The sequence below is a fragment of the Venturia canescens genome, chromosome 1 (genome assembly GCF_019457755.1).
Source record: "Venturia canescens isolate UGA chromosome 1, ASM1945775v1, whole genome shotgun sequence".
Taxonomy (NCBI): Eukaryota; Metazoa; Arthropoda; class Insecta; order Hymenoptera; family Ichneumonidae; genus Venturia; species Venturia canescens.
The window spans coordinates 25,722,041-25,743,728 of NC_057421.1; the positions used below are offsets into that span (position 1 = coordinate 25,722,041).

The following is a 21,688-nucleotide window of genomic DNA, read 5'->3' on the forward strand; positions in this document are numbered from 1 at the left end:
CCACTTGCTCATAAAATAAAAACAGAAAATTTCATTTTTTTACCAAGAAGTTCGAGAAAAATTGTTGATCATATTTTCGAACGATTTCAGACTCGTTTATTTACGGTTATTTCCGTCAAAAAGTATTCCCCGAACGAGTATGCGTACGAAAACCTTCGAATAATGAATACACACCCGGCACTTTCGGCATGCAGAGATTATAGATACAAGTGTCTAGGGCCGCGGGTATAGGAATCGTGGCGAGCCTTTGAATTCTACCACGCGTTCGACACGAGTACGAGCGCTTGTATATTCCCTTCACCGAGCGAGGAATCGCGTGTTCTTTCGATTATCTCTGCTGCGCGAAGGTCGAAACTCAAGCCCAACGATGCACAGGCTGTCGCCAAAGTCCGGTTCGATGCTCAGGGAAGAGGAAGCCAGAAAAATTCTGGAAAGCTCGACGATTTTTTCACGCGATGCACCCTTCACGATTAAGCGGTTATAGCGAATCCGCCGGTCGATCATCGGGACGTGGGTGGGCCGCGGGACCCCACTCCGCGCCGTTTTTCCGGTTCATCGGTTTGGTTTTAAGCGAACAATCAATACCTCACGAAGCATGAATCCTGGCTAAAAATTTCCGAAGATTTTTTCCTGCCTGCTCTCATATCAGCTCTCTCCACGAGCTCGGCGCCGCTGAAAACGAATTTAAGTTCAAACATCCCGATATTTTTTCGTGCACCAAACAAATTTCTCGTCCAGGCAACAGCTCCAAGGAAAACTCCAAAAGTTGCAACCAAGCTTCTTCGTACTGATACGAAGCTCTGTAGAAACCATAAAAAATCGCAGTTTAACGGATTAACCCGTAGACACAAAACTTCTGCGAATTTGCATTTCGACTTTTCAAACCTTTTTATTGCATCGACGAGCGTGTCCAATGAATCTTACAAGCAGACTTTTTAGGGGTGACGATTCCTCGGTAATCGATTACGATTATTTTAAAAATGGAAATATCAAGTTTTATTATAGAAAAATGGCCAAACGGAAAAAAGGAATTTCGAAGTTCCAGACACTCGAAACTTTCCTGAGTGCAAATTTGCACCAGCGTCGTGTCCAGGGCCAAGTAAGCGTTGCGACTTTCAGGACACTCTGTGCAAGTAGCTCGAGCCAACAAAGGCTCGATAGGCCATCTGATAGTGGATGATGTCGCGTGTTGGGTGACCCCGCGTATTATGCAAGCTCTATACAGACATTGACTCTCTGTGTATTTCCGTACATAGATTATACAATGTATATGTGTGATAGATAAATATAAAGGGGCTGGTGTGCCGGCATGCGGAGGAGCGAGACATCGCGAGAGAGAACTATACGCAAACCTCGTTCAGGTTGAGGCTCGGATCGCGAGCGCCACGAGCCTCGAACCCAAGGACCCAAGGGGCTTCGTGGCAGTCGCGTGTTCACTTCGTCAGGTGAGCAACCTAATCGCGAGTGAAACGAGGAATGTGTGTTTTCCTTCTCGGTGTCTTGGAAGGCAAAACAAAAACACTATAAGTAATAGCACTTGGGCTTGGAGCTTCCATGAGACATTCCGGATTATTTCTTAGTTGGCGTCCGTACCGAAGTAACGCGTAGTCGGATCTGACGCTTCTTGTGAGTACACGGACATCCGTATCGATTGCGGGGAATCGCTGCTGGCCAGAGGCGAAGAGCTCCAATCTTCCAGTGCATAAAGATTGGGACGAGGGTCGTCCGCGCTCTCCGACCAAGTTTCAGGAGGCCGAGTCTCCTTTCGGCTGAAATCGTCGTGCGAGGGGGCATCAAATTTGGGGTTCGAGTGATTTTTTACGGGAGATCTCGGAATAAAGTTTCTTCGAGCTTACCGTCCGATAATAGTGGAGCACCTGAAATTTCCAAAATCCGATAAATAATTACACTGCGCCGAGATTGAATTCCGTGGCAGTTCGGGCCTCGAGAAACTACTTTGATTACTAAAAAAAGGAGGATATAAAAAGCTCCGGTTTCCGGGCTCGAGTAACGCGCCTCGACGAATTCGTAAATACGCAGCCTCATAGCCAAGTCGCTTAGTCGATAGTTTTTTCCTCTATTCTTCGACATTTTCGATCTCTACTTTTTTTTCCTTCACTTCGTCTTTTAGTCGCTCGAGCATCACTTTTTTTCGAGAGCCCCCCCCCGCGGCGGCGTCAGCGACGAAAAGTTTCGCCTCGGATTCCTTTCACGATCTTGTAAAGTTTACAACGAGCCACGAGACGCGCGCGACACGCCCTTTATCGAAAGCTGCGTCTTTTATTATCCTCCTTTTCAAGCTCTTCTTCTATTTTTTCTTATCGGCGCTGCAATATCGGAAAGATTTCACTCCCCTCCCCCGGCCCCCGTTGAAATGGCTCCGGGACGCGTTGAAACGACATACGTACCAGAAGTGGAGGAGCATGCTCGAAGGGAACAGGAACGCCGGGTCGTTCAAGAGGGCACTGCCGTGTGGAGACGTCGGAAAGAGGAGCTCCAGCGGCAAAGATATCGCGAACAACGCGAAGTATGTGCTCCATGAGCTGTATATATACGTTTCAAAGTCATTTTTAGTATCTCTACATTGTTGTATATGTACGAGGATAGGAGGCAAGAGAGAATACGGGTGAAGACGTTTCTGGCATTCGAACACGAATTCGAAGGGCTGTAGAGCACTCGAGGAATAATCTACGTTAATGTTCCGGATGTTGAGTTTTTCTGAGCTCGCAGTCTTTCCCGATAAGAGTTAAAGTTCGACAGAAAACTTGTACGATGTTTTATTGGCCACATAAATCGAGGTAGAAGCGTCGAATGTCCGAGTCATCGGCAGAAGTCTTGGTTTTGACAGGCGATTTTTCGGAGCGAGTTTCCTTTCGAAGCCTCTCGAAGGTACCTTTTCCAATACAATGGGTGTCGGTGTTCTGGTTTTTAACGGCGAGGATGGCACAAGTAGTTGAGCGATGTTTTTCCAAGATTCATCAAACCTCACAAGTCCCGTTTTTGCAATCGCCGTACAAAGTACACGTCGAATTCGCAAAGAGCCTTTGTAGAAAGCGGTAATTCATAAATCACCTCGTCCGAGCTCATAACTCGCCACGAACGGTCACCGGAGCGATCGGAAGGTTAACGCCGTCAACGGCGAATAGTTCTCCGTCTCGAATAACGCTCTTATTCGCATAGAGCCAAAGCATACACTCAGGCCGGCTCGTTATACAGGAAAATCTCGTGGGTAGTTACTACGTGAATGATTGCCGGCCCCGAACAAGCCACAATTTGCGTACGCCGGAGTTACCGCATCCCCCTACAATTTTAGCGGATGGCGTGTGTCGGGGGGTGCATGGAAGGAGGCAGCAGAAAACGAAAGAGGAAGAGAGAGAGAGAGAGAGAGAGAGAGAGAAAGAGAGCGTGCGCAGGAAATTGAGTATATGACGAGAGTTTGAGGATCTTGGAAGAGGAGCAGCAACGAGGTCGAGGTATGTTCATAGGTTTGTACGAGCGGGATGAGTGTTCGGGTGCATTACTACGATTATATATGCAACACGGTGCGAGGTTTCTCAGCGTATTCCGACGTTGACCCGCTCTCGGTGCTGGGCGTTGCCGCACCAAGAGTTACCATTCAATTTGCATAATCTCTGGTGGGACCTATTTCAAGAAACAGGACTGTTCTAACTTGCGCTAATCCATCTCATCTCGTCTGACTATCATTATTATTATTATCATTATTATTATTATTATTATTATGTATATAAGGTGGCCGTTCAATGTACACACAGAGTGGGGCGGACGTGTGTATACGTGGATGTGTACAATGCCCCAGGCAGCCTGCGTAATCTTCTTCGTACACCAAACGCAAATTTCATTGAGGACGAGAATAGATCGAGTTTCGTGGTTTTCCCCATTCGCGCAATTATACGACCAGCGGAGTTTCACGAATAATATTATCTATTCAATAAGCGAGGGATGAAGCCGAGCATGCGGACCTCTCGCTTTTTTACCCTCCCCATAGACGACAGAGTCCATCCTCTCCAGCTGTCAGGCCCATTAATTTATTTATTTCACGGATCCATTAACCGTTCTGGTGCACCTTGACAACTTTAACGAGGGTTCAGTCGCTAAAATCTCCTCAAATTTATCACCCCTTTATTTAGAAATAGTTTACTCAACGATGGACTTCGTGCTCGTACGCTTTCCTCAGAGATTATTAACCTTGTGAGCTCCTTGAGATTCGCCATCTTCTCAGCGATTCGGAATCCTACCGAATACTTTATTCAACTTCTCCCTAAAGATTTTCAGAGAGCGAGAAATTCAAGCCATCCTTCGAGCATGAGCTTAGCCTCGCCGATAGGGAAAGCAGTCAGAAAACAAACGAAAAGTGTTAACAATTTAAAAAAAAATAAGCACGAGCAGCCCAATAGTTGTCTTGATAAAACTCTCGTTTTCACAGTTACGCCAAATGCAGATGAACTACTCGCCATGGGGTAAGCCCGGTGGTGGGGCCCCGTATGCCGGCTCCATGCGAAAGAAAAACGTTCTATTGGAGCCTTTGGACTTCGCTAAAACTTGTGGCTACACTAATCAGGTAAAAATACTGTTATCAATTCCACACTTTTTCTCACCAATCCCTACCCCTTTCGCCTTCGCTTTTTCAAATACGAAAGTGCAGAGTGCGTATGTAAAAAGACTATGAAATATTTCGCTACGTTTTTTTACCTTCATCTTTTTTTCAGCAATATCCACCATTCGCAAATGCTCTGCATAGCTCACGTCAATATATCACGATATTTCTCTCTAGCACCGAGTGTACTTTCTTTTTTTTCCCCATTTGTTTTTTCTTCCCCTGTATATCTGTAGATACATTTATGGTTGGAAAAGGAGTGATCTATTCGTTGGGAGCATGCAAGCAGACTTGCAATACCGATGTGTTTGTCTCTCGTTGCTATCTATCTCCAACAATTCCAGCACTATAGAACTTTCAATGTGTCACTAAATACAGGGAGCATACTTTAGTATCTTGTCAGGTACGCATCCACATGTGGGGCATTTCGTGTTGTAATGCGCGACTATTGAGATGTGATCGGGTGGGGATAAAATGTTAGAGCGACTAAAATTTCGAACGATTAAAATCTCGAGTTATTATAAAGATGGAATGATAATATGGAGACAGATCAATTCGACTGGAGCTTCGAACGTCGAAAATAAATAAAGTAGAAACTTCAAGGTTCGAAGGACTTTTACATCGGAAATAGAATGTAACAATCGTCCATAGATCGACGACTAAAATATCATTTTTCAGACAGTTCGACTATCACTCTTTCGATTAATAAAATACTACAACCAGCAATACTGTGAATATTCACAATTTCGAAAATATGATATGACGAAAGACTAAATATTAGTAAGGTTGAAATACTGAAACACCAAAAAGTCGAACGATCAAAATAAAGAAACGCAGCGGAGCTCAAAATACACGCTACTGACTCACTCACTTACTGGGACTGGTGATCTCCAATTTCAAACATCGTTATTTTGACTTTCGCCTTTTCCAGTAATCGCTATTCTGCATATCTAATTTTTATAGGCTCGAAAAATTTTCTTTCGATTTTTTCCTGCTCTATATTCTGGTCTGTCTATATAAAACAACTACTCTCTATTTTGAATTCGGAAATATGAGCTTTTGACATTCGTGTGGTCTGTTAAAATTGCATTTGAAATGAAAACTATCGAAATATATATTTTTGAGTAAATACGAATTCAAAGAAGGAATAGTCCTGAAAAAACACGTAATCTGTTAAATAGTCGATCGGAAATAAGAATTTCGAATTACTTATTTTTCTCCAATCTGATATTAGAACGTTTAAAATTTCGTAATATCGACCGTTCTATAATTTGGTTATTTGACATATTGAACCCTGCCTGATGTGATCCTTGAAACTTCCATCTTTCGAGGTGAACAGAGCTTTTTAAATTCATGATCAGCCACTTAGAAATGTTTTTCAATTGAATGTGCGGCGGTTCGGAATTCATTTCAGAATTATAAAGATACGAATAACGATTTGAAAAAAAAACCCATCAAATCGCTTTACGTTCCGTGTGAGGCTTGCGATAAATAACGGAGTTATTGTATAAAGAAAAAAGAAATTTTGTCTTGAAAAAATGCAGGCTCGAAAGGCTTGCATTTGATTCATGGCTCCACTCGTTATTGCTACACCCGTGAAAAGTTTTTTATCGCGTCATTATTAACTGCCTTTACGTTGTTTTTATCAAGACGAGCTTTCGAGAATCACGTCTCGGTCTCGAGAAGTTATTCCGAAGGGTGAGTTCGTTCTAACTTTCCAAGTGCTGCCCCGCGTTTTCATAATAAACGCACTCGCCCCGCGGTATCGGCGTTTACCGAAAAACCTTTTTTTTCCTCTCTCACCAATTTTCATGAGAATTTTATAAAAAAATTAATTTTTTCCAGGAAAATCGTGAATGAAAAATTAAAAACCACCGAAAGCTCGCTCTACCGGGTTTATTTTAACGAAAATAAAAATCAAACTCATCAGCTATAGCACGGTTTTTCGATCACCATTATTTTATTTCTATTCTGCAATTCAAAAATGATTGGATGCTCACTTGAGTCTGATTGGTTTTAATTTTCCGATACTTTTTCGAAAATTTTCTTCGGTACAGTTCTCGATATTGTAAAAATTTTCCAATTCACTTCCAACCATGCATTTCAATATCCGGAAGATTTCATTATATCCCAAAATAATTGAATGCAATAATCCTCGGAGATCCACTTGATCGAGAATCCTCGATTTAATAATCTCTAGAAAACTTGCCAATAACGATGGAAGATTCGAATACGATTGATGGATCAGGAATGTTGATCAATCCAATCCGAATCGCCCTGTGTTTACAAATATAACATTTTTCACAGACATGTAATGTACGTTAGTGGTTTTAGCAGGCAGAGATTCCCGTGGTTTCACGATCTGTGGAAGCATTATCTGCATATATAGCAAATATGGGACCTTCTACGTCGACCTTACGACCGTTTGACCTTAACTTTATTGTGCTTTCTATAACTTTTTTATCTCCAGGTACAGATCAATTTTAATGGATGCATTAAAAATGAGCTTTCCTGAAATATATTCCTGTAGTTCGTTCAAGAATCTAAAGCTCTTTGAAAAATCGAATTTTCGTTATCAAACTTTCGTCGAATTCATTCGGAAGTTTAGCGAATGAGTTTATAATAGTAAAGAAAATATTTTTAAAGGCCTGCTTTTTGGTGCATTATATTTATAAATCTTTGTCCACCTCATGGATGGATTCAGAATTAATGTAATTTATACGTATAATAATGGAATTTGGGTCTTAAATGAAATGTTTCCAATATGTCTGACGGTCAGTTCGATATTGGAATATTTCTACTTCCATACGTATAATTACACGGAGAAAGAGAAATATTCTTGGGGCACGGAATATTTGATGAAATCGAATTTAATACCTGAGTTCCGGAATGAAGATTTCATGATCAGACCTTAATACCGTGACCGAATTATTTTGGATATTGATTTGACTTATTAAAAGAAACGTAATGATAAGAAAGATATTTAAAAAGAAATAAAATATGAAATCAAAGAAAAGAAAACGAAAATGGAAATCGTACGCGATTTTTTGAAAATAATTGTATTCGTTTTGCCTTCAATGCTTTTCTTTTTTATTTTATTTTTTTCATTCTTTTCGATAAAAACTTTTCAAGTTGAAATGTGATCAAGCCCAGCGACTCGTTCGACTTTTAAAATAACTTTTTTTTTTCTGTTTTTTTTTTCATCTTTTTCTTTGTCGTTCCAAAGGCCAATTTTTTGCGCGATATTCATACAATCCTGTGGAGCTTTCGTCCCTGAAATACCAAAATAAATGTGGGAGTAGAAAAAAGGATAGGAGTTGGCGAAGGATTCGATAACTTCGAGGATACTTCGATAAGATCATGAATATTAATTAGCGCGTTTGAGCCGCGCGTACGAATAATGCGAATTTGGTATACAGTCCTTCTGCAATCGATCTACCGTTTTATATGCATGGGATTTTTATACAAGGCGTCGTGATAATATTTATCACGTAATAAATCCCGCTTGAAACGGCTATTCCAGTGAGCAAGAATGGCGTTCGGAAGTTCTTCTTTATTCTCGAATGTCGAAACGGAAAATTTTATCTTGTTTCTTATTCGTATTAATAGAAACGTGATTCCGTAAATGACGTCGATTTCTGACTCAAAAAAGGGGAATGAAAAAATTGGGAGTGAGAGCAAGTTTTTTAAAAAATTTACCCAAAAATAGTTTGTACAAAAAATCGATAAAATGAACTCGATTCAAATAAAAATTGCTTCCATTTTTTTTTTTTTTTTTTTTAAATTCAAGTTCGTTCGTACACTTTTGGGAAAAGGAGTAACATCGCGCCATCTTCGGTCGTTCGTTGCTAAGAAACCGTAAGCTTCTGGTTTCCATGACATTCTTTGTATGCAGAGTTTTCATTCCGGCAGTGAAGACTCGACGCGATTCCCTCCTGATATTCTATTTCAAATTGCTCAAGTGAGTGTTTCGAAACGGAACAGTGTAAAAGCATCAACGCTGCAGAAATTCGTTCTCGTTCGATTAGCGGCATATTCTCGAAGCGACCTTTAACGTTTCTCCATTGCTTTTCATTCTCGTTGCAGATAATCATGAGGGAAGTAAACCGCATCAAAACGTTGCAAACTGTGAGGAACACTCACAGTTTGCCACGTTAACCACGCACCGAGTACTTCAACTTCTCTTTCACTCTGTCTTCATCTTCGTTAACCGTTGTCAATTGGAAATCATAAAGTTTGGCTTTAATGTCGAGCCTCGTGGGTTGTTTATTCCTGCTATTAATTCATTGTGCTCAAATTGTTTGCCTTTTAAACATCGGGTCGGAAATTACAACTGTTTGAGCAATTATTACATTCTTGGAATATAAAAAATCATGGTAATTTCCATGTGCATTCACAAGAACTTGAGTTCCTCAATGAAAGTGGCTTCGTCCAGGGACTCGAAATAAAAGTTGGTAATTATGCAGAAGTGGGGTTTTCTTTTAGAGAATGTTTCATCGCTATTTCTCGTCGTCTACGATCTTTTTTTTATATTTATGCCACTAAGCACCTCGAGGGTGGTCAAAAAGATTGTTTCTGCTGGTTCGAGACTTGGCATTTTTTTTCATTTTTTTATTTTTCCTCATTTTTCAAACATATTTTCACTATCGACTCGTTTTACACTGAGCAAATGCTTGTCCAAAAACGAGATGTACGTTCGACGTTAGAAAATATTTATGTTATTGACAATTCTCGGATGTGCATAGTGGTCATTCATTTCCAGCACTTTTCAATATCCGTTGTTATTGTTTATTCAATGTTTTAAATATATTTTTATTTCTGTTGGACAAGAATTCCGTAAAAACATACTGTTTTTCGTTATTTTGTTTTTTTTTTTTATTTTCTTTTCATCGTTATTTCCTCTTTGGCTTTTATTTCTTTTTTATTTCTGACGATTTTTATATGCTTATTATCGACCTCGGTTCTTTAATAAAAATATGTTCATTTTACTGAGCAAATACAAACAGAGGCAAAAAGAATGTAAATTATTTATTTTTATCCTTCTGTACGCGAAGAACGGAAATATAAAATCGATCAGGTGTGTTCCCGAGAATAAATCTGGCAAACATCGGACCAGCGAAACAATGCAAACTGCGTTCTCACAAGGGATGGAGAAAGAATAATTTATTTTGATAAATAATCAGAATCGTGCCTTTCCCGTAAATTGTTAATAGATATTTCCAATCTTTTGCATCATTTAAGCAGGCATGTTCAGTGTTTTAAAGTGGTTGCAGGAGCTTAAAAAATTTTCGAAGAATTCGGTTCTTTTAGTAAAGAAACGATTCGAAATATTCCCTAAATTTCAGTCAAAGTAAAGTAATAATCAAAGCAATAACTGCATTAAGTTTTTCGCACCGACAAAATAATTGTGGGATTTTGAAAAAAGTTAGAAATGTGAATATCATTGGAAATTGTGTTGAACGAAGCGATGTCGATGGAAAATATCAATGCTCATTGTTTCCTAAAAAATATTATAAATGCAAAAGTGTGTTTGTTTGCTTGTCCTTCCTTCACGCCCTAACTAATTGTAAGCAACCAATCTGCTTAATTTTTGGCATAGAGTTAGTGTCAAGGACGGAAAGTAACATAGGCTACTTTCGGTCCTGGAAAAAAAATCAAATTCCCAAGGGAGATTTACAGGAATATTCATAAAATCGTCCTTCCTTCGCGTCCTCTCAAACGAACCAAACGACTTGATTTTTGGCATAAAAATAATTCAAAGGACGGAGAGTTACATTGGCTATATTTGGTCATCGAAAAACATTAAGTTCCCAAGAGAGGATTCACGGGAATATTCGTATCCTTACAGTAAAAATCGCTCTCCTTCCAATCCTCGAAAATTACATGTCTCAGCGGTTAATGAAAAGACACCAGCGTCCTTAAATAGTGCACTGTTCTATATTCGTCGTCGGTGTCTTATTCCTCCTGGCAAAGTTTTCCAAATTACCACGCGAGCGAAGCCACAGTTAGAAACTACTTACGAATAGTTGGTTTTTCACTATGAAGAGGGAAAAAAATAGATGGGAATTGGTTATAACTGGAAGCTCGACGTTATTGATACAGCTCTCGTATACATTGGGTATCCCTTTGGCCTCAAATGCCACTCCATTTGTCATAGTTAAGCAGATTAGCGGATGCAAAGGGACACGGAAGCTCCGTGTGCGTCTCTCGTTCCGGAATGCACGCAAAGGACATGCGCATATCAACCAGTTGATATTAAACATATAAAGTGGCGAGAGCCATAAGGGCGTGTGGGAAATGGCTCGAGCTTTGGTCTTGCCTCCTTAAAGCTCAGGGCTGCTTTCTGTTTGCATATTTCAAGTGGTGCATATACGATTTTCAACGTTTACGGGATCCCCTTGGTTTATGGCCATGGCTTGACCGTTTCGTGACTCCCTGCTTACGTTTTGCTTTCGCTAACAACGTGTTTACATTCCACTAATTAATGGGCAGTGGGCAAGCAACGATTGCTGGAAAATTCAGGCATTATCGTCCGGCCGTGCGCGCTATATTTTTGTGACCAAGCTGGTACATAATTTTTTATTTTCAACTCAAAAGCTCGGGAATAAATTTGGTTAAAGAATGCTCACACGTAGGGAGAAAATTTTATTTTAAAACGCTGGTTACCATCAATTTTCATAACGTCGGGCAAACAATTCTCTTTTTCATTTGCACAGGGGAAAAAGCGAATACAAAAGCGATACAGTTCATTAAATTTGCACTGAAAATAGTCTAGGTCACGGTTTTCGGTCGTCGTTGTCGATAAGTTCGAATCAGGTGTTTTCATTTTTGTACAAAATCAATTTTTCATTAGAGTATTTGAGAACTAAGACACTGGATAATTAATTTTGAAACAACCAAGTCTCGAGAGTACACATAGCGAAGCCCTATTTGAATAATAGAAAGTTTTCTGAATTCCAGAACGCTCGAATAAAACAGAGGTCAAATCGTGATGTGATTTCAATCCAACCTTTAACTCTATTTATACGAAAATGTGTCGGCCAAATATTGAATGAGTGCGCCCGAATTTCGGACGCTCGAAAACTCATATCCCTGTGATTTATTTATAAAATAGTGAAAACAGCGATATACCAAAGTTAGACTCTCAGATATGTGCTTAGAAGCTCTTTAATATGCCATGGTGACAGTGTACGGCGTGTGCTTAGCTGGCGCAACCCACGTCACCGTGGGGTCGTCCCGGTCCTGGCGGAGTTCCATGGAGGGATCCAAAGTTGCTGGGAGTGCGATTTCGCGAGTCCATGGTACGCAAACGGAATGAAAAACCCTGTGACTTATCTGTGTTGTAAAACGCCAGGAATGTTATTGAATTTTCAATAGAAACACACGTCATTCGACTGCACTGTTTCGTGTAATACATTTTCCCATCAAGCTCGTATTTTCACATGAAAAATAACAATAACAATAATAATAATAAAATTAAAAAAAAAAATAACATTTTCCCAAATGAAATCGTTTCGTAATGATTTGCTGATTTTATTTTTCCAAGGTATGTGCAGTATGAACCGAAGAGTAAAAAATAGTCGGGAGATGAAATTTTTAATCGTCCCTGAATAAAAAAACGATGAAGAAAATTTGTATTCGTCTGTCGATATAAATTTCAGTCGCGGTACTGTTCATCTGAGAAATTGCTTTCTCACTGACGTTTAAAGCTTTTTTTACATTCGGTGTTCCATATACAAATTTATATAATATTCTGGCATCTTCTCTGTTCCGCGCGCAAAGATGTTTCCTCTTCGCATCGTTCGCCATAACTTTAACGTCGTAAAGCTTAAAAGTGAATATGCGAAGCCAAGTAATTCGAGCATACACACAGTAACAACCGAGCTATTTTTCCTTCACCCTCCCTCCTCAATAGTATAGCTGTATTCATGGTCACACCGTTGAGGGGATTGTTGGCTGATATTCTCGGTGTTATCCCTGCAGCCCTCTCGAGCACTTGTTTCAGCCGAGCCCGGATTTACGCCCGGACGATTTACGGCCAACTTTTCCATTATTGCTTACCTTGCAATAATAATAATAGCAATATTGTACTGTGAAGCGTCTCGGAAATGCTGATTAGATAACAAGCTACCTTGTTAGTCCTTTTACATTTGCTGCATGATTAATTAAGCGAGAAAATATCCAGAAAGTATCCAGAAAGTGACTTGCAATTTAGTCTCTCCTCATTTCTGCTCAGCACGAGATTACAAAATTTCTATTTTTTTTTTGTTTTTTCTCACGAAACTTCGAAATAATTAGAGTTTCACTGTTATTTCACGTCGATGCATCGAATAATTAAGTGCAACGATAAATGGCATCGCGCATTTGACGAAAATAGAATTGAACGAGAGACTGTTCGCCAGCAACTTTCTTCGGCTGAATGCTCATTTCGAAATCCATAAAAAAAGTAACTGTCGTCAGTAAGCGTCGATAGGTTTCGTGACTACCGATCAAGCGGCCCCTCGTCCTTCTTTACGAGGAGTTTCGAAACGAATACAAGAAATCCAATAACAGAAATACCATCGGAATTGCACCACCGGATATTGCATAGCACATCGCACCACTCGCAACTATTATATATCGATACATACATATATATATATATATAGTTTTAAAGTAAAGATTATTTTTCTTATGGCTACGTCAACTGGATATATTCTCACAGGGTTGGACGAGTGGTTCCCTGATCGCGAGACTTCGCGATAGTAAAACGGAAATCGATCCTCTCGCACCCGTCGATACGAACACGTTCTTCGACAACGCTTCGAGACCCGGTACGTACTTCCCACATTCGTGCAGCCCCCCTTATATAGGACAACGAAGAATATTCAAATCGTTTTTCCTCGGCGCTACATTCTACGAACACGTGTCAAGCAGCGTATATAAACGTTTTCACGAAAGCTTACACGTGCATCTGGCCTTACAATACGAAAGATTTTTCTGAATTTTCGAGATACAGCACCGGATCTACGTACGGACAAATCGAATGTCGACGGGGATGATGGAATAAATCGTGACGCCCGAAAAAACGATTATCGGGAAGAAGTTCAAGTTTACAAACTCACTGGGGGCGTCGAATTGGTGCCTCTGTTGACGAGATATCATTATTCACCACCTCACGGCTCACGTTTCATCGCCACGGATGCTACTCGTCCTGGATATGTGATAGACAGGTGTGTACGTTTGGGTTTATCGATTGGGGACGTTCTGATTTGGGGATGGCGGTTGATCGAATTATTCAAGGGGGCTGAAAAGCGTTTTAAATACATCAGCCAATTGATACATTAATTGAAATAAAAAATCTTCGTTTCTTAAGCCATGTAAATATAAGTAAGAAAACACGATTACTTTCCTGAGAACTTTTGAGGCCATGCGTGCATCGACAAACTTCCATTGCCAACCACTTTGCTTCTGATCATGGTAAACTAGTTTATTTTTTGCCCCAACGGAAATAGCACCGTCACGAGAATTGTAGGATGCAAAACTTGTTGAAGGGAAATTTGCACCTGATTTGGGTCGTACGTGGGGGTTATTGCACCGCAAACAAAACGCATCCGATCGTGCCCCACAAACGTAAGTTCCAACCCGTCTCTTATAAGTTGTACGAGACCCTGAGGATTTTTCTTGTGTGGAGTGGAACCTGAGGCACTTTGCATTTCCTATGCAAAGTGGTTCGGCTACCAAAGTGTTGTTGCACCCTGGTGTGCCTAGAAAGGGTTAAACAGAACGGTTCACTCGACTGCGTGAGAAGTTTGGTCCAATTTTCGTGTGTTACAGAAGTACTCCTCGGCGCAATATCGACTCCTGTAATACTCAGCTTTTTTCGATATTACCGACATTTGATGGATAGTTACGCAAAAGTTACTGGGACAAAATATATACACAGAGAAAACCGATTCCTTTTGTACAGTGAGGAATATATTATTTTTCAAGAATCTTCAAAGTGTTTAAGCACCGATTACAAACAGCATAGTATTTTTTGAATTTTGACATTTTTCGTCCCTTCAATTCTATAAACAGCCTTATGTGGATAGCAAAAAGTGATTCACGTTAGAACTATATTTCGTTTTGTTTTCGAGTTTTATTCGTCACGCCAAACTATAGCACTTACTGATGAGTGGAAATTTATCGTAAATCACAAATTTTTTCTCTCAGCATAGTAAATTCTATGATAAATACACGAATTGACACCGAATGCGTGTGACATTTTAAATTGCATTTAGTCTTATTTGCCTACAGAGAAAAAGACTGTTGAGTTTTCTTCGTGTACGATTCAGTAGCGATTGAGAATCCTCAGTGCAAGAATATTAGCTCAAAATTCAAATAGCAGGACGCACGACTGCATAGCATCACTGATATATTAACATGCTAGACAAAAATACTGATTTCGCTCAGTTCTGCTTGAAAGTTACAACCGAAAATACACTCTTTATCAGTGAAAGTTAAAAAGAGAAGGTTGCCTGGTCATCTGTCCAAATGTGAGGGCATATTCAATAGCGATGTGGGAAGTAAATTCGGATAAATTCCTGTCGAATAGCAAATTATAAGTTACGGTTGAGAGGCAGAGAGTCTGTAAGGGAAGCATGAAATCTTGGGGTTGATCAAGGTTAACGTACGGTGTCGAAATTGGATACAACGCAGTGGGGAAGAAGGAGTTATAACGCTCGTTGCTTCCGATACAACACTAATTCTAGTTTATTGGCCGATAAAGCTGTGCCTATAAGCGGGTCATTAGGGAGGATACGGTGCTTCGGTATCGAAGGGTCGGGGCACAGCAACCTTCATCACTGAGTAGAGTCTGAACTGGCTGACGTATAATGAGACACTTTGATAGCGTTTAATGGAATACTCTATGGAGTTTCACCCCGATGGAGTCTAGTTCGCGCGAGGATACGCGGGGCTTGAATTTGTATATATGTGCGATGCTTGATCGAGGCGGAACATTGTTTATGGTAGTCAAGTGTCTGACACTATCCGCGCGAGATTTGAGCGTGTGTTGTACCGGGTTAATTAATCATTCGCGAGCGAACCTCGGTGGGCTACCGCAATTCTGATCAGGACAACCGGGCCCATCTTCATCAATTCGTAATATGGACCACGACCGAAGAATTACAACGAAATGTGCGGTCCTCGCGAGAGAGAGAGAGAGAGAGAGAGAGAGAGAGAGAGAGAGAGAGAGAGAGAAAGGGAATGAAATGGGCAAAGCAAATAGGGAGAAAGAGAAGAAAAGAGAGAGAGAGGTCGAGTCGGTGAAAGTGAGAGAATTTGCGACGTGAATTTACGTGCTGCACACGCTACGCGTCGCGTGCTGACACTGTCCAAACCATTACCGGACACATTGTGTGTTATACAACAGTTTAGCATCCTCCGAGCCAACCTGTTTCCGAGACTCCATTTCCTCTTTGCTAACATATTCTACACGTCAACTTTTCTCTGGGTTTAAACCTCGCACCCCTGTTGTCACATGGCAACACCTTTGCAGAGTGACAAACAGCCAATTCACCTTGGATTAGGGAGTGAAGTGGAGGAATTTCAAGTGACGCGCAAATTTCAAGAGGAATTTACATTTTAGAATCATTTTTCAACTCTTCAATGGAGAACTTTTATTCTGGGGGTGCATGGAATGCTTGAGAAAAATATGTTACGTGTGACCGTGGAAAATCCAATGACGTCGGATTAGTTTGAAAATTGTTGGTTTTACTTTTTAGTCGAATTTTAATCTTTTTTGGATTGATCGATTTTCACCGATTCTATCTTCGTTATCGTTCAAGTTCCATTCGCTCTTGAGCTTAAATTCTGAGGGAATCGACTTCCTGCTGGGCGATAAAAATTTTTGTTGGCATACTGAAAAATCGATAGGGAATAATCTTGAGGATTTTTACATCTTTGAATTTCACGAAAATCACTTTTTCGAAGTGGAAAATCGAATTTTTAAAATCAGCTTACATCTTGCTCACAGACACTCGATGTTCCAATCACTGCAACAGAACGGGGCATTCACTTCTCCATCCGGCCGGCTTCGAATACTTTTGCTAGGTCCACGAAGCGCTAATGAAACTCAACGGTGCATCAAAGTAATTTTTTTCTCATATAAAATGCATCACGAGACAAGCAAGTTGCCAGTTTCATAGCGTCGAAAATAACGCACGAAACCGTAGACTTTCCCTTTCTATGGTGCTGGTAAATGCTGGGATGAATCATGTACGAATGAAATATATATTTTTGTCCGCATGGAAAAATGAACCACGACAAGAAAACGGGTCCTTGATCAACGGTATAGCTTTCCTGGGACGCGGAAACATCCGAGATCAGAGAAGATTTGGTTCTCATTTTTCACCAGATTAATAAAGCATTTTTCATATCCGAGGGAAAAATATTCCATGGAAAATCCCACGATCGCAAAATATTTCATCGATTCGTCATAAAAATTTTACCGCTGTTGAAAGAGTTATTTTTTTTTTGCAATTCTATTTCTCTTCCTCCAAACAAAGCTGATATAACCGTGGACAATTTTTCGCCACTGGATAGTTTGCGAGCCCTCAATGTCGGCAATCGGGATCACATCACTGCCTTGGCTGAGCAAATCCGACGCAAGCGTGAGACCGTTCTGGTGAGTCTGATGAGTTTCATTTTAAAAATAGGCTAATTGTAATTGATGGCTCTATCGATACGTGTCACGATGGATGACGAATTATCCGATTTAATCTTATGAGCTGTGGCTAACACCGAATTATTTCAGGAGGAGAGGAGACTCGAGCAGGAAAGCTGTCGACGACATTTTGACACGTGGAGGAGACTGTGGGGCAGACCCGGTCACGGTGCTCCTCTGGACCACGCTCAGAGAAACGATCTTTATGATATTCTTTACCGAAGCGCGGTTTATTGATTAATCTCTATTCTCAGGTTTGCTTAAAGTGGATTTTCTCGATATAAAACTTGACGAAGATATGGAATCTTCAACGACCGAATGAGCGTGACCGAATTTTTTGTGAATTAACTTCAAGCCTGTTTTATCGTTTCCATAATTAGATGAACGAACGGCAGTTTCAATTCATTGTTCCAGACTCGATATCTTATCGCTGTAGAAGAGTCAATTATAATGAACTCAACTAAAGTCGGCTCTTGGACGAATTTAGTGTACAAATCGAGTAGTTGAAAAAGTAGGAAATTCAAAATCCAGGCATCCACGCAGCATTATTATTGGGTGCCGAGAAATGCTTCAACGGGATATTAAATTGGATTATTCACTGAGGGAAAAGTATGCGAGTGTCCTGGATGCGAAGGTTGAAAAAAGCGTGTAAAATAATACGGTTATGAAGGCAAAATATCACGTTATAGAATTTGAATTGAATGACAAACGTTGGCGCAAGACTTTGAGGCGGGGTAAAATCGAGTGTTTTTCTTTTTTCAAATATTTCTCGTGTGTTTTTAATAGAAGCTTGGAAAGAAAAAGTTTGAAAAATCTATATTACATGCCTTTTAGCTCATTTATAATGCTTGGGAAATTAATGTCTTCTGTCTCGAAGCCGGATATTAAAATTTTTACCGAATACCACCGAAAGTAAATGTAATGCGAAAGTAAATATTAGAACATTTGGCCAGGACGAGGAAAAATTCGTATTTGCATATATACGTGAAAGGGGTGACATCGCGGGCACCGTCGAAATCTCCATTCGGATGATATACGAGCGATGATAAAAAAAAAAAAACGAAAAAATAACTGCAGCAAAAGTCAGGCTTGACACAATGTGAAATACTGCGATGCGACGATACATTTATCACATCATTATTTCATATAAACTCAAACAAATTCACACTGAAATCTAATATGGTGATTTGGGACTTTAATCGTGAAAAAAATGAAGGAATATTAAGGAAAGGAAGAAAAGAAAAAGGAATCAAATGAAAACGTAAAAATCTGATAAATCCGCCCTGGCTTTCTCATGTTCGTAAATAAAATTCCGCACGGAGTATCGTCTTTTATTGGCTACGATGAAATAACCGCATGGCAATGCTCGGTAAAATGCAAAATTTTCAAATCTCAGGTAAAATTGATGTTCGGTGGATTTTCCATTTGGGTTTCAGTTTTTGATCCCATTGCCAAGGATTTGAATTCGATTTAGTTGATTATTGGCTACAGCGGAGAACCCAATGGAACTGAATAAACGTTCGTTTATTTTTCCTCCGTTTTCCTCCAGACGTTTTTGTACTCTATTCGATTCGAGAGTCCCTCCGTATATGTTGCAAAATCGCTCAAATGCTTCCGTGTATTATAGAAATATGAAAAGTGCACGAGAATGCATGGGAGTATAAGAATGAAAAAAGCTTTTGAAAAATTGTATTTGGTCTCCAGAAACTGGAATAACTTCGGGGGATGAGAGCAAGGCGAGTGAATTGAGAACAACGAAGTTATATGGAAATCGATATCCGAGTTTGGTATGTGTAGTTGTATATTTATGTGAAACACGTGAGGTGAAAAGCTCCCTGAGGGAATCTGTGTCTTCGGGATTACGATGAAGCTGCTCTGTGTTTACGTACATCCATGCTTGGTCCTCGGTGCGAGTGTGTCAACCGTCTGACCAGGTCAACGGTCAATTTGCATAATAATCCGACAGATGTTAATCTGACATATAGATATGGAAGCCTGATCTACTATTTCGAACAGAGATATATAAGTATCTCTGGGGACATTTCGAACGGCTTTCGATCAATTTACAACGATTAATTAATATCGTATATGGAATGAATATTTTGGTCGGAATTAATTTCGTGCTCATTTTGAGGGGTTCTGAACGAACATAGCGGGGCTTGTTGATTATTTTTCTTCCTTTATGATGGAAATGGAACTCGATTTTTCTCTTCTTGATAACACCTCTTGAAAGGGATAATTCGATAGGTACGATGATTTTATTGATCGTCAGTAAGAAGTAGAAAAACAGAGAAAAATAAATCACCAATGAAATACACTTAAAAATTAACGCTACGGAAATTCGTTGCCGCGTTATCCTCGATTAATTATTTTCTGATGCTGAAAAGTGAGTATCAAAGGGTAAATTCACTTCGGTGCTCGTCCGTAATCCGCAGATCGATCATCGAAGCAAAAATTCATTGTACATCAAAACTTTATGGATACGGTAAATATTGAATGTGCAATAAAAGAAAAAATTTGATGCTCCGATGCGTCGGATCGACGTGCAATTTCGGAGTAGTAAAAAAATTCATGAAAAAATTCTCCCCCGAACGCTGCTGTGGATACTCGTTTTTTTGGCTACTCTTCACGTTCGTTGGTAAACTAAATTATTCGATTAATTTCCAACCTGAATTTTCACCATATCGAACGGAATATATTCTGCATAAAAAATTTCTATAAAATGAGTATTAATTATCGGCTGAAGAGATATTTATTTTGAAAAACAATTTGTTCCAAGGTTTATTCTGGTTTGGTGAAGAATGAAAGGACGGAATAACAATTTCCCGAAAAACTATATCGTGCGTCAAATGCTTTTTCAAAAATATCCCGTTGCAGCTCACCTCGAATGAAACAACCGGGAGCAGGACGCCACCACGAAACACCGCATCCTGTTAGAATAAATTTAATATATAATGTATATCTCTTATACATAGAATATATGCATTTATATATGTACCTGTCTGAGCGATGCATGGGGTATTTCATGTTGAAAATTGCAGTTTTTACCGACCTCCAAGATTACCAACAACAATCTACTCGTTGATCTTTACCTAAATTTTCAACAGAAATAAATCACATAACAAAAAGCTCGATTATGCGAAATCCCAGTAACCGTTTTAGAAATTTCAAGCTCCGCGGATTTTTCAGAAAATCTACTCACGAACTCGGGTCGTCGACAAATCTACTTTTAAACTCGAGCCTCATATTCTCCATCCTAAAAACATTTATTGCCAAATTGCAATTAACTGCAATTCAATTTGAACGTTCAGAAACTTCAATGACGATTTTCATCGATAAATCTTCCGGGGAAAAAATAGTTTCGATCCAAATAAACTTTGAAATTTCGGCCTCCCTGCCAAAGTTTGCTCAATTCGAGGCAGAAGGGGTCGTACACAAATTACCTGGGCGCCATGGAAGAGATAGAAACACGAGAATACATACACAGGTATATACGGTCAAAATTGTGTAAACATATAGCGAGTTCGTTCTCGCGCCACCACACAGCGTCACTAGTCGGGGGACTGAAAAGCTACGAGGCGCCCTTCCACAACCGCACAGAGCTTCCATTGTCCGACCATTGTATTCCTTTACCACTGTATCTATCGTCCTCCGTGCGTTTATACAACTGAGGTGATTCATTTTCCGCGCAAATATCAGTTCCTGTATAACGTTGAATTTCAAGCTTCCTTTTGACTTTTGGCAACGGGAAAAAAAGAAAAGTTAAAAATCGAACAAAATTCTCTTCCCTTCTTTTTTTTTTTGGAACGTTGAGAGTGTTTGTGTTCTGCTGCTTCAAGCTGCAGGAGTTTTATGCATGCCCAATTTTAAACTCTTGTGTTCTGCAACATACTTATTATTCGTTTTTGTCTCTCCCTTTCACTTTCCAGGACCAAATTACCTTCGATTTTTTCCTCATTTTTGTGAGCATTTCTTTCTGCATAGTTTTTCCCGAATTGAGTGACACGTTCAATTTATTCCTCTTGTTAATTCTAGAACTGGAAACCGACAAAATGTTTTTCAGGCTACTCGCTCGAGAACGCTTTCCCATGGATCTCTTCGCTTTATGTGTAGAGTCACTCGGCAATAAAATCAGTCCGGTGCCATCGTAAAAACCAATTCGAACTTTAATTAACGGCATATGCATACGCCAACAGGTGCCGAAAATAGGGTCAGTTTGAATAATATTTTAATATTGGAGCTTACTTTTCTGCATGTTGAATCTTCGGTAAATCGTTGTGTTTCTATTCAGCATGAGTTTCATTCCAGCGTAAGCTGTTGACGAAGTCCAAGTTGTTCTAGAGCAGCAGAAAATGGGAGAACTCGAAGAATTTTTCATTAAGGAG

The 21,688-nt window shown here is 39.9% G+C and overlaps 1 protein-coding gene across 6 annotated transcripts; it reads left to right on the forward strand.

Moving 5' to 3' along the window:
- The first annotated feature begins 1,674 nt into the window (after positions 1 to 1,674).
- LOC122405576 (uncharacterized) lies at positions 1,675 to 20,300 on the forward strand. Of its 6 annotated transcripts, none has more exons than XR_006259789.1 (7): positions 1,675 to 2,527; positions 4,445 to 4,579; positions 11,821 to 11,916; positions 13,320 to 13,428; positions 13,608 to 13,827; positions 14,110 to 14,227; positions 14,432 to 14,649. XR_006259789.1 is itself a non-coding variant. In XM_043410443.1 (7 exons), the coding sequence occupies exons 1-7, from the start codon at positions 2,375 to 2,377 to the stop codon at positions 17,538 to 17,540; spliced, it is 942 nt and encodes a 313-aa protein (XP_043266378.1). In that variant the 5' UTR covers positions 1,675 to 2,374; the 3' UTR covers positions 17,541 to 20,300. The 6 variants fall into 6 exon arrangements, 5 of the variants coding, with proteins under 5 accessions (XP_043266378.1, XP_043266379.1, XP_043266381.1 ...); XM_043410443.1 differs by lacking the exons at positions 14,110 to 14,227; positions 14,432 to 14,649 and adding exons at positions 17,183 to 17,264; positions 17,394 to 20,300; XM_043410444.1 differs by lacking the exons at positions 14,110 to 14,227; positions 14,432 to 14,649 and adding exons at positions 17,183 to 17,264; positions 17,394 to 20,300 and having other exon boundaries at positions 13,614 to 13,827.
- The last annotated feature ends 1,388 nt before the right edge of the window (positions 20,301 to 21,688 follow it).

Excerpts from the sequence above, each read along its gene's own strand:
- LOC122405576 (XM_043410443.1), top strand. The coding sequence starts at position 2,375 with ATGGCTCCGGGACGCGTTGAAACGACATACGTACCAGAAGTGGAGGAG. Across the intron at positions 4,580-11,820 it reads CTTGTGGCTACACTAATCAG|CTGGCGCAACCCACGTCACC; the intron begins GTAAAAATACTG and ends GCGTGTGCTTAG. Across the intron at positions 17,265-17,393 it reads GCAAGCGTGAGACCGTTCTG|GAGGAGAGGAGACTCGAGCA; the intron begins GTGAGTCTGATG and ends GAATTATTTCAG.